The sequence below is a fragment of the Thrips palmi genome, unplaced genomic scaffold, assembly GCF_012932325.1.
Source record: "Thrips palmi isolate BJ-2018 unplaced genomic scaffold, TpBJ-2018v1 HiC_scaffold_12, whole genome shotgun sequence".
NCBI lineage: Eukaryota > Metazoa > Arthropoda > Insecta > Thysanoptera > Thripidae > Thrips > Thrips palmi.
The window spans coordinates 10,951,540-10,970,313 of NW_023144623.1; the positions used below are offsets into that span (position 1 = coordinate 10,951,540).

The 18,774-nt window shown below is 55.9% G+C and overlaps 2 protein-coding genes across 10 annotated transcripts in view; one reads left to right on the forward strand and one right to left on the reverse strand.

Annotated features, from left to right (window-relative positions):
• The window catches only part of LOC117640641 (pumilio homolog 2-like), a 109,192-nt gene extending 93,943 nt beyond the window's left edge, over positions 1-15,249 (reverse strand). For 3 of the 9 annotated variants that reach the window (XM_034377352.1, XM_034377350.1, XM_034377348.1), the window contains exons 1-4: positions 15,099-15,249; positions 13,784-13,901; positions 13,364-13,522; positions 12,998-13,117 (exon numbers count right to left, since the gene is read on the reverse strand). In XM_034377352.1, the coding sequence (XP_034233243.1) occupies positions 12,998-13,117; positions 13,364-13,522; positions 13,784-13,873 (369 nt within the window). In that variant the 5' untranslated portion in view covers positions 13,874-13,901; positions 15,099-15,249. Of the gene's footprint in view, positions 1-11,935; positions 12,319-12,997; positions 13,118-13,363; positions 13,523-13,783; positions 13,902-14,884; positions 14,904-15,098 lie in introns of those variants that run through there. The other 6 variants (XM_034377349.1, XM_034377351.1, XM_034377353.1 and 3 more) reach the window with 6 other exon arrangements.
• Positions 15,250-15,269: 20 nt separating this feature from the next.
• Positions 15,270-18,602, forward strand: LOC117640644 (chromosome-associated kinesin KIF4-like). Its single transcript, XM_034377358.1, has 12 exons — positions 15,270-15,434; positions 15,830-16,052; positions 16,136-16,314; positions 16,381-16,539; positions 16,623-16,726; positions 16,849-17,060; positions 17,154-17,329; positions 17,514-17,711; positions 17,789-17,986; positions 18,072-18,155; positions 18,233-18,294; positions 18,381-18,602. The coding sequence occupies exons 2-12, from the start codon at positions 15,830-15,832 to the stop codon at positions 18,442-18,444; spliced, it is 1,659 nt and encodes a 552-aa protein (XP_034233249.1). The 5' UTR covers positions 15,270-15,434; the 3' UTR covers positions 18,445-18,602.
• Positions 18,603-18,774: the final 172 nt, after the last annotated feature.

Sequence of the window (18,774 nt, forward strand, 5' to 3'; positions counted from 1 at the left end):
CAGCTAGCCAGCCAGCCAGGCAGTCAGTCCAAAGCCAGCCAGCCAGGAAGCCGCCTCTCGATTTGCCATCGCGCTGCCGCGCTGCCAGACTGTAAATAAACAACACCCCTTCCCTTCCCATGTGGCGGCCGCACCGCCGGCACCGCCACTGCCAGACAGCCTCCAGCTGGTCTCCAGGAACCCGTCGTCGCCGCGCTCGCCGTGCCGACGAGCAGTGACGCGTCCAAGATGCCACTTCCCAAGTCTGTGATGCCATTTCTCACTGATCGAACGATCGCCGCACACCACAAAATGTCGAGTTGTTTAACCCGTGCCCGTGCACACAACTCGTCCCATTGCAGGACCAAACGCCCCAGAGGAGAAGAAGAAGGAGGAGGAGGAGGATATCCCCGACGCCCTGCCACTCCCCCACCTCCTCGACGGCGGCGTTGCCGCGTCGCGCCGACTCCAGCAGCGCCGGCCCGTCGGCCGCGTGCAAGCTCCAGGCCATCCAGGCCAACCATCACCCGTCCAGAGCGACGCGAGCGACGCCCGGAGAGCCGGACGAGCCCGGCGGACGAGGGCGTCGACGGGGGCGCCGTCGGGGAGTCGGGGGCGGTCCGTAAGGCCTGTCTGCTTGACATGACACGTCGCCACCCCCGGCGCTCCGGGCCGCCGGCAACAAGTGTCCGCCCAGGGTGGCATAATGCGAACTAAGTGTCCCGAGGGGGGCACGCGCACGGCACGGCTCGGGGGCGGCGCACACAATCTGGTGGTTCAAACAACCGGCACAGCCATCCTCTCTACCGTTTCCCCCTTACAGCGCGCACCGAGCGATCGAAGCCACCGGATGCCACATATAGATCGGACCGAAGCGCATTACGTAAACGACACCCTCTGCCCGGCCAAGCTCAGCGCAGCCCGCAGTCGAAGGCTGTGCGCTGTGCCCCTTCCGCCGCGACGCGTCGCCCCGGCGCCGCCCCGCCGCACGTACGAGGCAGTGGCGTGGCACGGCGTGGCACGGCGGCATCGCACTGCGGAGTCGAAAGCCGGAGCCGAGCCGGCCGCACGTGGCGCAGTCCGCAGGGGAGGCAACCCAACAATAAAACGCGACGTAAAGCAGGGCGACCAAATTTTGATAAGGCACCCTCCCGTCGGGCCGCCAGCCCGCGCCTGTTACCCAACGTGCCACCCACCGCCTTGTGTAACGGCGAGGACGGCGAGGACGTGGCCGCGCGACCCCCGCGGCGGGGCAGGCAGTGCGGACGAGGACGATTCCAGAGGCCACTTGACTTTCCAACGCCCCGCCCCCTTACCCCTGGGGGGCCACGCCGCGCGCCTCGCCAATTTCAGCTCCGAATCTCCATGCATATCACATTCCGAATAACCTTGCCCATCGATCCGCCCGGCTGCCGCCCCGCCGGGCCGACGCGCGCCGCCCGCACTGCCAAGGGCAGGGTGAGGGTTGCTTGATCCGACTTTACCGACCCAGTGTGACGGGCATGACAGACGCGGTGCGCGACCCCCGACCCCCAAAGCAGCCAGGCTGCGGCCACCTCGATCAAGCAGCGAGTAAAGTAAGGCACTGCGCAGTTGGGCTGAGCGGGGCTGAGCGGAGGGGAGGGGGGAGGGGGGAGGGGGGCTCCAGCCTGCCGCGCCGGGGGTGGCAGCGCGGCGAGCTAGGCCGGCTCGCTGCCCGGGGGTGCCGTGCCGGCCGGGGGTAGCTGGGGGCGAGCAGCGCGCAGCGGCCGGGAGGCGCCGGGGGGTGGGGGCGCCACTACCAGGGCATAGACCCCCCGCACACTGCAGAGGGGAGGTCAGGTTTAGGTCGCCAGCGCGGCTAGAGCGGCTAGAGCGGCAGACAGCATCGGACCGCATTGGCCGCGTGCACTGCGGCCCTGCCGATTGTCCGATTGTCCGATTCCGCGGTGTCACCGCGACTTGGGCACGCCGCTCACGTCCGCGGCCGCGGCGACGTCACGTCACGGCGGCAGGAAGCGCGGACGGCGCCAAAAACAAGGCGGCGCCGCGGCGTCGTGGTCCACGGCTCACTCACCGCGACACTGCCGCCAACGCCGGCCCGGCCAGCAGACGCGCGGCGGCCAGCGACCAGAACACCGTCCTGCCCGGATGCGAGGCGAGCCTGGCCCAGCACGCCCCGCCCTCAAGGGCTCGGCGGCCCGGCGATATAAACTTGCGCCTCAAACAATTGACGCGCATACGGGCACGGCAGGGCACGGCAGGGCACGGCGCTGCGTGTGGGCGGCCGTCCAGGGCGACCATCCAGCATCCAGCCCGCCCAGCGCACCAATACCAATTTACAGAGCCGCTGGGCCGCGGCCGTGCGTGCAATGATCTCCCACTCTTTTCGAAGAGTACAAAGAATGTGAATATCTATGAATATTATGAATACTAAGAATACTAATGAATACGAATTCTCTCACATCTGTCCAAACACCAGTGAATATCAAACAGGAATTTGGATGGAAGTTGAAAAATCATGTCAGGAGGGTAAGGGGCACCCTAGCCCAGCGGTTCTCAACCTTTCTCGGCTCGCGACCCCAAATTTGAAGCCAAAAATTTCCGCGACCCCCAGGAAAAATTTCGCGACCCCACGGGACCCCTCCTTTAACATGCCACGGCGTCTGATCCGAGGCGGGCATTTTGCTCCCTCAACGGGCAACTGGTCTTTGGACCTTCCTTTAGCATGCCTTCGTTACGGAGTGCAATTATCAGTCTTAGTTTGGGAGCAGTATTGTCTCAAAGTTGGCCAAAACGCTCAGAAATGTCTATGAAAAATCGTGTTTTGGGCTGATTTTAAGCAGCCACAGCGTCTGATCCGAGGCGGGCATTTTGCTCCCTCAACGGGCAGTTGGTCTTTGGACCTTCCTTTAGCATGCCTCTGTTACGGAGTGCGATTATCAGTCTTAGTTTGAGAGCAGTATTGTCTCAAAGTTGGCCAAAACGCTCAGAAATGTCTATGAAAAATCGTGTTTTGGGCCGATTTTAAGCAGCCACTGCGTCTGATCCGAGGCGGGCATTTTGCTCCCTCAACGGGCAGTTGGTCTTTGGACCTTCCTTTAGCATGCCTTTGTTACGGAGTGCAATTATCAGTCTTAGTTTGAGAGCAGTATTGTCTCAAAGTTGGCCGAAACGCTCAGAAATGTCTATGAAAAATCGTGTTTTGGGCCGATTTTAAGCAGCCACTGCGTCTGATCCGAGGCGGGCATTTTGCTCCCTCAACGGGCAATTGGTCTTTGGACCTTCCTTTAGCATGCCTTTGTTACGGAGTGCGATTATCAGTCTTAGTTTGGGAGCAGTATTGTCTCAAAGTTGACCGAAACGGTCACAACGTTTTTGAAAACACTTGCGACCGTTTTGATCGACTTTGAGACGGGATTTTGCTCCCCAACCTAAGACTTTTACAATTCCGCATCCGTAACAAAGGCAAAAAGCTTTTTAAAGGTATTGTCCAAAGGGGGCCAAACGCCCGTTTGAAAAAGGGGCAAAAGCCCGCCTCGGATCAGACGGGGGGCTTTTCTTAAAATTTTTTGGCCCCTTTAGCACGCCTTTTTCATGCATTTCAGCTTTCGGGGGCAACTTTTGTTGACCCAAAAAATTTTTAAAAAAATTTTTTTTCCCCCCCAAACTAAGACTGACAATCGCACTCCGTAACAAAGGCATGCTAAAGGAAGGTCCAAAGACCAATTGCCCGTTGAGGGAGCAAAATGCCCGCCTCAGGGTCAGACGCAGTGGCTGCTTAAAATCGGCCCAAAACACGATTTCCCTGAGCTTTCGGCCCGAGACCCCCCAAAAAAATTTGCACCCCGGGTTGGGGTCCGCCCACCCTTTAAAGGGAGAACACTGCCCTGCCACAAAGTTTGGGGCCAAATCGGTAAAAAGTGATTTCCCAAGGGATCGTTCGCGAAATTTTCCTTAAAAAAATTGCGCGACCCCCGGGTCCACCCTCACGGTTGGCCACTGCCCTAGCAAAATTGGGCCTTGAAAAATGGTTTTCCAAAATGACGTTTTTGCGAAATTTCTTACGAAAAATTCGGCCACCCCGTCATTTCCCGACGGCGGCGGCGGGCTTCACCGGCCGGCCCGACCCCCCGGACCCCCAATTACCGCCCCGCGCCCGGGCCCAATGCATGGCAACGCGGCCAGTACTCTCAGGGCTCCGTCTCTCTCTCTCGCACTCAGGGAGCGTTCCAGCGGACGCGAGAGAGACAGCACCGTCCGGAATCAGGCTGCAGGGCCTGCAGGGCGTCGCACCGAAACAGGCCCTGCGCGATACCCGCGCCCCCTTCGCGTTCCTGCGGTTGACCGGCCGGCCGGCCAGCCGAGTGGACTGGTCCGTAAGGCACGTCGTGGCACGTCCACAACGACCTGACAAGTTGCCACTCCCCGGACGGAGAGGGAAGCGTCCCCGACACGGCTCTAGAGGCTCGCCTAGACAGCCGGGGCAAGCCTGCCTCGCAGCATGAAGCCCCACGGGCGGCACCAGCCCCCCGTCTGTCCCCTTTTACATTCAATTTGCTTTCCTTCCTTTCGGAAAACGCGGGTCGGTGTACATCGGTTTCACTCAACGCGACCGAGAGCGAGACGGCCGCCCTCGACCGCCCTCGACGCCGGGGTGCTGCATGTGCATGTATAATACAGACCAGGCCCCGCCGCGTCGATAACGGGAGCAACGCGAGAGAGAAAAAATTACTCCTGCAACCTGGCGCCCCGCCCCGCCTCGCCTCCACCCCCGCCCCGGGGGTAGTGGGGGCTCGCGCAGGGCGGGCCGGGCGGGCAGGGCGCGCAGGGCCTGCAGGGGGGCGATGACACGGCCTCGCGGTCACTGGCGCTACGGCGGTGGGGGCGGCCGGGGGTGACGCAGGGGTTGCGTCGCCGGAGAGGGGGTACAAGCACTAGCCGGGGGTAGCCGGGGGTAGGTTGCACCCCCTTTCCATTCCGCCCAACTTGACTCGCCCTTAACAAGGTCGCCGTCGCCACACCGCCCCGACAGCGCGCCAGCCCTCTAGGGCGCCAGCGGAGGGAGAGGCGACTGTTTCTATTCCCGATCCGGCGGCCTGTCCAAGTCATAATCCAGAAAGCTCAGAGGGGCGCCGGCCAGGCCGTTGTCCTGGATGCCGTAAAACACCTCGGCGACGACCGTAAATCGGCCCCCTAAACGGGGCACTGGAACGGGGCGGCCGCCACACAGTAAAGTCGGGCCTTTTCCCGCGACACTTGCATCTCTGGCGAACACGCTAGAGGGACGCGGCGAGCCTCTCAAGCTGGACCCAATCCATCTCCCCAGCCTGACACCCAATCGCCTGGCCGGCCAGACCGGCAAGCCAGACCGGCAGGCCGGCAACAAGACGACGACCAAGCGGCCGGCTGCCTCGGTGCAAAAAGGAGAGAGGGGCTGCGCCGCGCCGCTGCGGTGACCGGCCGAGGCGAGCACGGCGCAGCACGGCGTCGGCCACGAGCGGCGCCCCTAAAGGCCAACCACTACTTGGAGCAGCTTCACAGTGCCCCTGCGCCACTCACCAACCCCTTGGCTCACAGTGTAGGGCCCCTCACGCACAGCGCTGCAGGGGAGGGCCGGGCCTCGGCCAGGGCCTTGCAAGCCCTTCAAAACCATCCAGGCCTCGTTGCGCAATGCCCTCCCGACCCCCGAGAGCCCCTGAAGGCCCCTGAAGGCCTCGAAGCAGGCCAGCGTTACGTGAGCGAGCGGCCGCCACCCCACTGACTGGCACATTTCGAACAAATGAACGCCTAATGGCGGCAAAAGAGGGCGCACGGCGAAGCAGGGCGAAGCGGGGCGCGTGTTCCGGTTGCACAACAAGCACGTCTTCATCAAACTACCCCAGCGGGCCCCGCCCCAAAACGGCTTGCGCAAGACGGCGGATCCGTTCGCCCGATGCCGTCTCCAGTTTCGCCTCGACGCCAGAAAACGGCCGCCGATATTAGTAAACACGCGGCGGTGCGGCGCCAACGCGGCCTCGAGCACCGCGTCCACGACGTCCACGCCGCTCGCGGACGGCCCCCGCCGCCCGCATCGCACCACCACCACCCCGTTGAGGCCATCTGCGTTCGCTGGAGGTGTTCGCTGCCGCCAGCTCTCCGCCAGCGGCCAGTGTGTGTGTGTGTCACATTGCCCGCACTCAGCTGCCCGCCCTGCCTCGCCGCGCCCCGCCGTCTGGGGCGTTGGGTTTCATCTGGCGGTGCCACCGCAGCCCAGCCCGGCGACAGGCGCGGCGCAGCAGCAGTGCCCCGGCCACGGCCACTCACTGGGTGTCAGCAGACGGACTGCGAACAAAGTGTTGTCGCTCTCTCTCCCCTACGACACGCCTCACGAGTGCGAGCGAAACAGGGCGACGACAGCGCAGTTCGGCTGGCTGCAAGCCCGCTGCGGCGCTGCACTGCAGCAGGGGGCCCACCTCCGCGTCGCCGCGCCCGTCCGTCTGTCTTCAAACAAAGAGGCGCGCAGAACGCCCCAATTAGGCACCGGCCCTCAGCCAATGACAGGACGACGGACAGATGGACAGACAGACGGGCAGACAGACGGACCGCACGGTTGGCCGCTCGTCACCCGGGCGCCGTATTTGCCCAAACCCAAACCCCTTTCGACGCACCGCACTCCCAACTTGGCGGCCTGGCGGTGGATGCGGGACGGGCCGGGACGGGCCGGGACCGCGGCGCGGGGGAGGATGGCGCCAGGCCGCCCCTGCCGCCCCTCTGGCCGGGGGGGCGGCGGGCCGGCCGGCCAGCCCGAGCCGCGCGGAGCCGCCGGAGCATCCCTCGCTGACGTCGCCGCGCGTCGCCGGCACCGCCTCCCCGTGACAAGCGGCAGGCATCGGCCTGCCAGGCACTGCCAGGCCTCCAGGATTCAATATCGCTCCGGACGCGGCGCGCGCCACCGATGCCGAATTCATGACGTGCAGACGGACGCGGCGCACCGACGGCCGCCACGACGGCGACCTGCTCGGCGCGATGACCCCGGCCTCCGTGCCGAGGGGACGTTGGCCACGCCGGAAGGCGTAAAGACAAGCTTGCAGTTACGCCCTTATCGGCGAATCGCAGCGGCAAGCACCGCCACCAGGAGGACGAGGACGCCGTCGACGCCAAGAAGGCCGTCATGTCGCCGCGCCACCGGCCGGACGGGTCAAGGTCGCGAGGGGGTGGGCGGCGGCGCGGCGGCCGAGGGGCAGTGGCCGCCGAAAGCGCCGAGAGCGCCCAGGGCCTCGACCAGGTGTCTCAGCGAGCCCACGGCCCACCCACCCCGCTGGACCAAACGCGCCGCCGCCGCCGGGGATCGAACCGCTGGTCTCGTTCATTAGCGTCGCTAGCGCGGCGCGCGGGTCGACAACATTTCGAAAGGAAAGCGCGCGCGGCAAAGCGGCCTGCAGAAGGCCTGGGCCCTGGGGTCGGTGAGTCAGCGTGAGTCAACTCGTTGAACCCCACGCGGCAAGACGAGGAGGCGGCCGAGGCGGCCAGCGCGTCGTACAGTGCAGGGCCGACGGGGCCGACCGGCTTATCGCGTAGGCCCAAACACACACAGACACACACACGCGTGCGCGCGCTGGGCGCCAAAGGTGACCGCGCCCACCAGGCCTGGCTGGGGCTGGCCTACCAGGAACTTGGATAAATGCGAATATGAATCCCTAGAAGGACGTCAAGCGTCAGCGGAAGGCCCCGAAAGGTCCTGGAAGGTCACGCCAGGCGAGGCGGCGGCTCCGGGAACCTTTCTTCGTCAGCGCGAGGCCCGGCTAAGCTAGCGACGCCAAGAGAAATTCCCCGGCCGGCTCGCACAGGGCGTCTCCTCGATCCATTCATCGGATCAAGCCTTTTCTTTTAGCGCCGCGCTGGCCGCGCACGCGAGGGGGCCCCAGACTGCACGCGGCGCACCGCCACTGCCGCCACGCCGGGCCCCAGGCCCCCCAGGCGCGCGGCCACGGCGATGACCTCACCGAAGGACGGACGGCGCGGCGCCCGCCTGCTGCCTGCCGTGCCGGCCGGCTAGGCTCCGCGGGGTAAAAATGGAACCGGCGGCGCGGCCACTGGCCTTCGTCAGGCCGCGCCAATCCGAACCAAAACAAAACGCGAAGGAAGCGACAGGCCGCCAACGAGCACCATCTCGTCGCCTGCGCCCACCGCGCCGACGTTCTCCACGAGCTGCAAAGATCTCGCTCTGGAGGCAGCCGGGAGCACCTCAGCCAACCTCAGCAGCCGGCCGCTTTGGCCCGCCAATGACTTGCTCGTCCCCCGTGACTTGCGTGCCTCGCTCGTCATGAACATGTCTTCCTTGAGGGACTTGGCGTGCTCGCTGCTCGGCCGAGGAGGACCCAACCTTATCGCCAGAGGAGCGCCCCACAGCGGCGCGAGCCCGGGCCGGCAGCCCGGGCCACACGGAGCAGAGCGAGCAGAGCAGAGCAGAGCGAGGCGTACCGGGGCTACGCCGGGCTGCGCCATGGCTACGCGTGCGATGCGGCGCAGCACGGCACGGCACGGCACGGCACGGCGTCGGGCGGCGTGGAGCAGCGGCGCGGGGTTGCCAAGTCGCAGCCGGCACCGCCGTCACCGCCACCCTCCGACCCACGCAGACAGCAAGACAGCAACGAGAGGTACTACAACGCCGTGCAGAATGCACGCCAGCAGCCAGCCGGCCTGGAGGGCCTGGAAGGGCACAGCGTCCTGCGTCGCACGCCGGCACGCCGCACGTCTGCGGTGGCTGAGGAGCCCGAGGGGCCCGTCCCTAAGGCGGCCAGGTCGCCGTCGAAGGCCGGAGCCAAGCACGGCGAAGCGCCATCGACCGTGGCGATTAAAAGTTGTCGCAAATTGGCGGACAGGCACGGCGCTGGTTCAGCGACCAGCCGCCGGAGCGCGGAGCACTGATCGCCCCACCCCCTTCCCTCTCCATCGCCAAATGTAAAGCCCCACGGCAGTGTGGATGGAAGGAAATTTTAGCGAAAAGAATCGGAAATGGCGGCGGGGCGGGGCGGGGTGGCGATCAAACAGGATCAACCAGGGGAGGGGGAGGCCGGGCCGCGTAGGCCCGCGTAGGCAGCGCTGCTGGACCAGCAAACTCCGTCCGCCTCCCGCAGGTGCCTCAGCCGCCACCGCCAAGATCGACGCCGTCCTAGAAGACACGCGACAGGCTGCACAGAGCTTTCCTCGTTTAGTCTCTCTCTCTCTCTCTCGCTCGTGGGGCTTTACACAAGGGGTGCGAATGACAGACAGAGAGCGACAAACTCGTTGTTCGGTATCGGCCTGCTCGGAAGCCCGCTAAGTCGAGCGAAATCTCTAGTACAACCACCCCGATGCCCCACCCCACCCCCTTTTCACTGCTGCAAAATTAAAAGCGAGTAAATAAAATGCCGAAAATTGGCGCCAGCCAACACCACGGCCTCTCCGAAGGGGAGAGAAGGCAAACGCGCGGAAAGCCCGTCGAAAGCCGCCAGCCGCGCCAGCTCGGCCAACTTTTCGTTCCTCATTTTCCATTTTTGCCCGGAATAACTTGTGTAGTACAGCCTTCCTCCTCTTCCAGCTCCTTCGAGAGCAGTCGCGATACGACGCGCCCAGGTCAATGCGGCGGGAGAAACTTCGTCAAGTCCAAGAAGTAGAAAAAGGAGGAAAGGCAGCCGCCGCGGCGAGAGGAGAGAGAGAGACGGAGACACCGGGAAAGCCTAATTGCGGGAATGCGGGGCACTTTTCGGGGAGAGGGGGCAAAGGAGTCGGCTAGGGTTCCGATGTGAACGCGGCAACCAAAAATATCAACTCTCAGAGCCCATGACGGCACAACACTGCAGCGCTCGGCGATAAAGCGCGGCGTGCGCTAGGTCGCGGAGCAGGACAAGCATGGCGAGCAGCACGAGCTGAGGAAGCTTCGCGTGGCGAGCACAGCGAGCACGGCGAGGCGCCACAGGAACACAACACAATCTCCTGCGGCCCCAGGCAGGGCAGGCAGGGCAGGCAGCGCTTCCGGCGCGCCGCGGCGGGGATCAAATCGGGCGAAAAGTAAACCGATTCGGCGCCAACAAGTCGCGGCGTCATCGGGCCAGGCCGACATCGCCAAGGCCCTGCCAGGCAGAGCCTTGCAGAGCCCAGCCCGGCATCGACAAGTCATCATCGGCCACCCCCGCGAGTTAGGCAACATCCGGCCGGGGGGTTGCTTGGGGGCTGGTCGCGAACCGGCACCGGGGCGGGCGTCGAGCCGGCGGGCCCCCCGTCCTGCCGTGCCCGCCGTGCCCGCGCCACCATAAACAAAGACACGGGTTCGAGTCGAGCCGGTGCCGAGCGGAGCCGGGCCACGGCCAAGCCGACCGCGCCGAGCCGAGCGCGACCGCGCGGCGTTGCCGCTCCGTTCACACGTTGGTTGCTCAGATGCGCTGTAGTCAGATCGCCGCGCTATCAACTCACTCACTCGCCTTTTCATCGGCGTTAATCGATCAAGGAAGGACCCGGTCGGTAGGTCCGGCGGGGAGGACGACGGCGTCGCGGGGGAGGACAGCGTGAAACGCGCCGCCCGGGTCGCCACCCCGTGCAGTGCCATCCTGAGGATTCTGCGAGCTGCTGCGTCGCGGCGTCGCTGCCGGGAGGGTCGCCGGCGTGCACCCCTACAAGTCGGGGCGCGAGGCGCGGACCTCCAGCACCCGCGCCCTGGGCACAGCCGCCGCGGTCCTCAGTGAACATCTCAGGCACGAGGTCCTCGAGGAGGCGGAGATCTGCTCTGCGGCCTGTCGTGTCGTGCCGGAAACACCCCCGGCCGCCCCGACCACCCCTTCCTTTCAGCAGGACGTGGTGCCGCGAGAAACCACTGCGGCGGGGCGAGGCGGGGCGGGACGGGGCGGCGTGGGACCACGGGCTGAGCTTCAAACAGGTTCTGATCCTCGCCAGTCCCCCTCCCCTCCCCCGCAACCGAGACCCACACCACACCGAGGGTCGTCATCTTGTCCCTGCCGCTCCGCCGCCGCCCCGCCGCACTGCCTTGGAAGGGGCCCGTCCCTAAACGGCGTCCTTCGCCCTTCCTGCGTCCGAAACCGCCACCTTCCGCAGTCCTGGGCGCAGGGCTCCGCAGGGCTCCGCAGGGCTGCAGGACTGCGAGGGACGGCCATCTCCGAGGCAGCCGCGCAGCCGCCGCTGCTGCGGCACGACGCGCGCCCAGCGTGGATGGGAAAACCCTCCCGGTGACCATAATCTCCGATGTATATTTCTCGGGAAATCAGCCAGAGGCCTGCTGCACAGGCTGCTTGGGGTGGCCGGGACTGGCCGGGCCTGCCGGCCCCAGCCTGCGGCCTGAGGCCCCGAAGAGCCCAACCGACCCCAGCCGGTGCCCCGACGAGTACCTCCAAACAAAGGATGTGAGGTTAGGTCGGCCCCTCCGCGCTCCGGCGGCCTGCAGAATTTCGGCCGCGGCGCTGAAACTACTCATCCTGGAGGCACAGACCGCCCACTAGCCCCGCAGCGCCCCAGGGGCTCAAAATTTCAAACCAGGTCGCCGATGAATGGAGAACCCCAGTCGACGCGTGACAACCCCCCTGGAGGACATCGACGGCACTCACCTGCCGGGGCAGCGACCAGGACAACGGCCGGGGCCCCGGTTCCAATCCCCAGGACCCTAGGACGACCAAATTTCGCGAATAGTCATCATCTCGGCCGCCGGCTAGCGTCGTCCTCGGCCCGCGAGCACGCCGCGTACCCGGGCCGCGGGGAGCGCCGTGCCGCCGCCGAGCCACCGCGCCGAACGCGCACCGCGGCGGAAAATCCTGACCTACGCGACGAACGTCGCCGCGGCCGTAACAGCAGGAACGTCCTTTTCTCAAGATTAAAATTCCGAAAATGGCAGCCAGAAACGAGAAAAATGCGTCAGGCCCCACACTTGTTGCTCCCGAAAATAAGCAAGTTTGCCGACCAAAGATTGCAGCATTTTGAGGTTAAAGCCGCAATTTCAATGTGAACTCACCATATCAGGGCCCATGTCTTTCATATCCTTGTAAGTTACGTGTCTCGTTGTTAGCATCCAATGTTACAGAAGAGACGTGTTAAGGCTGTCACACAATGAAAACAAAGTAGCCGACTCGTCCGGGGCTCACTATGTACACTTATTTCTCACTTTATTTCTCCACGGAACCGAAAGTAAACTGAACGAACACCACCGCGAACTCACTGACAAACAAAAACTATGTACAAGGCACTCAAATCTACAAAATTACACGATATATTCACTCCATTTTCAACAGAAAACCTCGACAGGTCGCTGTGTCACGCACATACCGCGCAGAGCACTACAACTCCCCGAACGAACTGACTGGTGTGTAGACAAAGGAAGAACGCCGGGTCCGCTTCGTGCGCGGTGGGGGAATGCTAGGGGCGGCACGGGGAGGGGGGAGGGGGAGGGGCACGCTGAGGCATTCGGAGGTGCCAACCTGCCGGCGCCGCCACCACGGCGATAGCACGGCGACGGCCATTACGCATGCGCCGGGGCAGCCCGGGGCCGTCGTCGCGGCTCGCGAGGGAGGTTTGAACCGCGGTTCGGATCAAGGACCAAGGACCCCGGGTTGTTCAACCCGGCCGATGGGCAGGGTAGCGCGCGACAAGGGCAGGGAGAGAGAGAGAGACGCCAGACCGCGACGGCGGCGACATCCACGGCGACACCAGCCTGCTGGACCCTACCCGTGGTTTTCGCGCGGTTTCGCGTTACCGCGGCCACGCAACGTGACAGTGACAGGCTGCCAGGCTGCCCGATGACATCTAGACAGATAAGCCGGACGCACGTGTGGAAGCACGACGCACACACTGCAAGCGCCACAAGCTCGCGAGTGCTGCTACGTACAACCAGATGCAAAAGCTTCTGCTCGAGCCGCCAGTGTCACGCAAAGCCCATTCATGCAATATTTTACTCAAAAAGTTTTTAAATTTTTGAACACAAAAAATTTTTTTTTTACTGCTGATCAAAACTGGCTCAACATATTTAGGTGGCACGGTAGGTCCTTCACAAAAATTTACTTTTTTCAAAGCCACTTACCTGTCCGTTTCTTGATGATTGAGCGAGGGGATCCATCTGTGTGTGTTGCACAAGAGCCAATCCCATGTGCTGGGGTGATATTGATAGATTGTTTACGAATACTAGGGAATCAGATGCAGGCTGAAAGGGAATGAAAATTTCAATGAAAGATAGTGTACAAATAAATTATAACAACTCAAGTTTTTTAAACACTTCTAAAAACACAAAGCACAAAAAAAAATATGTTCCCACTTCTGTGTTAAAATGTTAGTGTGATAGAAAGTGAAACAAAGTCTGCATCTCCAGTAAAAGCCATTTTCCCATGTATGTTAGTTCAAGTATTTGTTGCAAGAGACTGCATTTTTGAAGCCTGAGTCAAAGGCTTACCGATTCCATAATACTTTCATCGCCAAGAGCCCAGCGTCCCTGTAGTTTGCCATAGGGTGTGGGGAAGTCGGTATCGCTCTGCGGTCTTTGGAATAAGTAGCCTACAGTAGCATCATCTTGAGAGCGTGCAGGCTGAGGTCTAATCCCCTCTCCAGGAAACTGTGTATAGATGAAGATTTAGATGCCAAACTTTGTTACAACACCACAATACAATTACAGTTTTCACAGAAGAACCTTTAAATACCATGCTAAGGAGGGAATTAAAATACAAAGAAAAGATTTACAGAAATACAAAAGAGAAAACAGCCACAAACCAGACAAAGCATCCTATTTAAATCCCCTTTAAGCAAAAATTACAAATTCCACTCCTTGAGCTAAAAAGATAAGGTCCTGAATGCCAGAGAGAGACATGAGACGGACCTGCAGACGTATCAGCTGATGGGATGATGCAGCCTGCCCATTATTGCGGGGCAGCATTCCGTTTGAGACCCCTCCACCAAGCCACTTCATTTATTTCCACCAATGTATGTAGGAGAATCTGAAATCGTAGAAAATTAATTTGGATTCTGCAGTTTGATATCTGCCACTTAATTTGCTGATAAAAAAAAAACTGGCTTGTTCCTAATTTAACCTTAGGGTAGGAACTTGAGGAGCAAAATGCATTAATATGCCCAAAATTATCCCATGCCAGATATATGATTAAGATTTGAAATGTTGTTCTTTATTACTCTGAGCAATTATTTTTTCAACAACTCAGAGTCAGAAAATATATAATAATGAAGCTGAGTCGGTCTTAAGCCAACTAGTCAAATTTCGAAAATCCCAGAAAATGACAACTAGTCTCTATAGCTCTAAGTGGATAATATATTGGCATGCATCAGTAACTAAACAATAAAGTAAGGTTATCTCCAACAACCAATATTGTCAAATTACTACTCAGATTATGCCAGCAAAACATTTGGCAGTGGCCAGATTCGACTACAAACTACTTTCAATATACAAAATCACCAACAGATACAACATGAAGAAGGAAAATACTGAAACAATAGGCACATGTCATCATAAAGCTTCATAACAAATTCAACGTCCTATCAAGCTTCACAGAAGTGGTTTGCCAAAATTCTAGATAGAGAGGGACAATTTAAAATATTTGTGCTGTGTGAGCAAATTAAAATTGATATTACAATTGGCAAAATTCCATATTTGTCGTTAAAAAAACCTTCACATGAAATTTTGCTGAACAGATGACAAAGAAAACAAGATTTTCTTTAGGACCTTAAGGCTATCTTTCAACCAGGTGGGAAACAAGCTTTAAAATATGAATTGTATTTATTCTTGCGTCATTTTTCTTAATCTGACGCATTAAACGCCAGTGAGTGAGTGTGATGAAGATCCTAACCTGACACACAGCCATCGACCTTGTAAACAACGATGTCTGCTAGACGTACACAAACTCATTCTGTCGCTATTCGAAGAATTTTACAACGAAATAACTGCAGCATAAGCTGCAACTGCACTAACCGTACTCAGGTTGGCATATGGAGGCCTAACAATGCAATTTTGCACATTTGCTCACGATTTCATTGCAATGACATTTCATATTCTCGCAAAACGCACTACACGTTCCGTCTTCTCTCAGTTTTTCTTTGAATGGTAGAATAATCAAGAAAGGGAGAAAGGCACTTCCGAAACCGTAACATGAAAAATACGATTCGTTTCAATCATAAAACCTTACCTATTTACAGTCGTTTAACGAAATTCACGGGTATACCACGTTCGGTTGTTCGTTTTAACAGCAGCCGACTTGCGCACCGACTCTACGACGACCGGTAGGGCACCTGAAAGAATTTAGGAGCAGAGTGACGTCAAAGATTTCGACCGTGTTTTTTTTTGTTTGAAACTCGGGCCTCTAGGGAAGCCGCGGTGGAGGGGTGGAGGTGGCAGTAGCGCACGGCTCGGTTGACGTTTGACGTTCTCACGCTTGTGTCTTGGTCTTGGAGACTGGAGATTTCGCTATTTGTTTTGAGATTATCTGTTTTCTAGCGTTGTATGCACCGCCAGCAGTTGCAAGGTAGGCCATGTATACATTTGGCTCACGGTTAGTTATGTTGTGCCTCGACAGTGAGTTATTTGGTTATTTTTGTTTTGCTTTTTTTTCTGAGAAGGAAAGTTTATAAGCGTTGTTTCCCACTCTGCCCCTTCGTTGCTTGTCATTCCTCACATGCCTCGGGCATGATAACTTCCAGTTACACAATCCAATTTTAATCAATCAGTTTTGGTCAACAGACCATTTTAGAAACCTTTTCAATCTTTTATATTTTCCATTCATTTCATTCATGTTCATTCTTGGTCCCAAATGATGAACTTAATTTCTATGTGTTACCTGTTTTACCAAAGCGCTTTGACCAACATCTTTCTGTGCAACAGGTTGTTAAGCGTCACAACTGTAGCTTCCTTCTTTTGCAGATGGATGACGCCATCAGTGTGGCCCTGAGGGTGCGCCCCCTCTCAGCTAGTGAGCTGAGCAGAGGGTGCCAGTCATGCATCGACTGTATACCCAATGAGCCTCAGGTGGTGATGAGAAACACAGACCAGGCTTTTACTTTTAACTATGTGTTCAGTCCTGAGTCTAGCCAGGCTGAGGTGTATGACAATGCTGTAAAGAATTTAGTGCCCAAGTTATTCAAGGGTATGTTTCTTTGGGCTTTCCCACTTTGCTTTACCCTTGGCTGTTGATCTGTTTAATCCTTACTGTGGTTCAATGTTTTCCAGGCTACAATGTGACTATCCTAGCTTATGGTCAAACGGGGTCTGGTAAGACTCACTCAATGGGAACGTGTTACAATGGTGAAGGTGAAATGGGTATCATTCCCAGAGCAGTGAGCGACATATTTGAAAAGATAGCACATTCCCATGATCAAGATTTTAAAGTATCAACATCTTTTATGGAGGTAAATTGTCTGTGGTAACGAATGAATTTGAAGAATAAACAACTTTGACAGCATTAAATATTACAGCTCTACAAAGAACAGTTATTTGACTTGATGGCATGTAGCACTAAACCAAGGGACCAATGCATTGTGGACATCCGAGAAGATGCCAGAGGAGTTCACATCCCAGGACTCGTTGACTTGGAAGTAAAGAGTGTTGAGGAGACATTCAAGAGTCTTACGATGGTATGGAGATACAGAAAAATTTAATCTGGGTCTGTTTGGTTGGGTTGCCTTTTTTTGTTCTACTGTTTCTCTTCCTTTTCAAGGGCTCTGCTGCCCGTGCTACTGGTGCTACAGCAATGAATGCACAGTCCTCCAGGAGCCATGCTATTTTCACACTTACCATACAAATGTGTAAGAAAAACAATGGGTCAGTGTAGTTCCCTCTTTTCCACCAATATTTAATGAATAAATTTTCTTGTGTTTGTATTTTCTTAATCCACCTAGTAACAAATTTATTTTTGATTCCATCTTTAATCCATTTTATTGCAGTGGTGGTGACATGGTTTCTAAGTTTCGTCTTGTAGACTTAGCTGGATCTGAGAGGTCCGTAAAAACTGGTGCCACTGGGGAGCGATTTAAAGAAGGTGTTATTATTAACAAGGGCTTGTTGGCTTTGGGGAATGTGATATCTGCTTTGGGTGATGGACAGCAGAGAGGCTATGTTTCATATCGAGACCACAAACTTACCAGGCTCTTGCAAGGTAAGCTTATTTATGTTATTTTTTAATGACAGCCTAATTTTTCTTCTATTTCTGAATATTAAATCCTGACTGTGTGTGTGTGTGTTTGTGCAGATTCTCTGGGTGGCAATTCTATCACCTTGATGGTGGCATGTGCCAGTCCTGCAGATTATAATTTTGAAGAAACTTTAAGTACACTTAGGTATGCAGATAGAGCTCGTCACATCAAAAACAAGCCTATTATAAACCAGGACCCAAAAGCAGCCGAAATACTTCGCCTTCAGAAAGAGGTTTCATATAGTCATTTCTCAAAATATTATGGATAATTATTTCTGTTACATACTTGCTCTCAGTGTTTCCTGATTTTATTTTGCCCTTTTAGAACTTTTCATTCTGTTATCTATTATTATCTGAACTGAGTGACATTAGGTGCCTTACTTGTTGCGTACTAGTAAGCTTTTATTCTCCTCCTAGATTGCTGTCTTGCGTAAAAAGTTAAGAAAAGCAGAAGAGAATGCTTCCGTACCTGTGGAAGGTGAATCTGAATTAAAGAAGAAATATGATTTGCTAGGAGAAGAAAATGAAAAACTTTGTAGCATCAATGATGATACTGAAAGACTGAAGAGATCTTCGGTCTCAAATGAAAAGGATGGGGATGTAAAAAGTGATGAAGTAAGTCATAGCTGACACAAATGTGTTCTTAAATCAAGTTCTCTGGAGTTCAGTTGATAAATTTTTCTTGGTTACAGTCTGAAGCTGACAATGTTAAATCACCTAATGTTCTAAAAAAGAGAAGAATTAAAAAGCCCCTGAATGAGACATACGTTGAAGGTTTGGAAGGTTTCGATTCATCTGTTGCATCTGACACCGAAACTGATGATCCAGATATGGAAACTGATTACCGTGAAACACCCTTATTTAAACGCCTCACAGAGGCCGAACTACATGTAAGGAACACAAATAAATTGAATAATGATTTCTTTAGTTTTATGTTGCATTTTTACTTGAATTGTTGACTGGGCATTGTTTCAGGTGGAAAGATCCTTATCACATATGCCTGTAGCAAAGAAGCTAAATTTCGCTGAGGATGGAGATCTTGAAAAAGATAAAGAGAATGTAAGTCATAGCTGACACAAATGTGTTCTGAAATCAAGTTCTCTGGAGTTCAGTTGATTAATTTTTCTTGGTTACAGTCTGAAGCTGACATCTTTAAATCACCTAATGCTCCAAAAAAGAGAAGAATTAAAAAGCCAAGGTTTGTGCTAGTTAATTGAATCATACTTGTGTTGAGTTTTGTTCAAGTGAATGGTCTGCTTCTATGAATTTTGTTTTCCTTTACAGATATGAAACATTTTCGGAATTTAATTCACCACAATTGGTTAAGCCTTCTGGGTCAGGGGAATGAAAGTATTTTCCTGAAGCTAAATTTTAATTCCATTGTCTCTTTGTGATATTTTAGATCAAATTTGTTAATCCTGTTTAGCTGTGGAAAGGTTTTGAATTTATTTTGTCCTAATTTACAACTAGAATCTATATAATCTTAACCCTGTACCATACTTAATAATAATAATAATAATAATAATAATAATAATAAAATAATAATAATAATAATATAATAATAATAATAATAATAATAATAATAATAATAATAATAATAATATAATAATAATAATAATAATAATAATATAATAATAATAATAATAATAATATAATAATAATAATAATAATAATAATA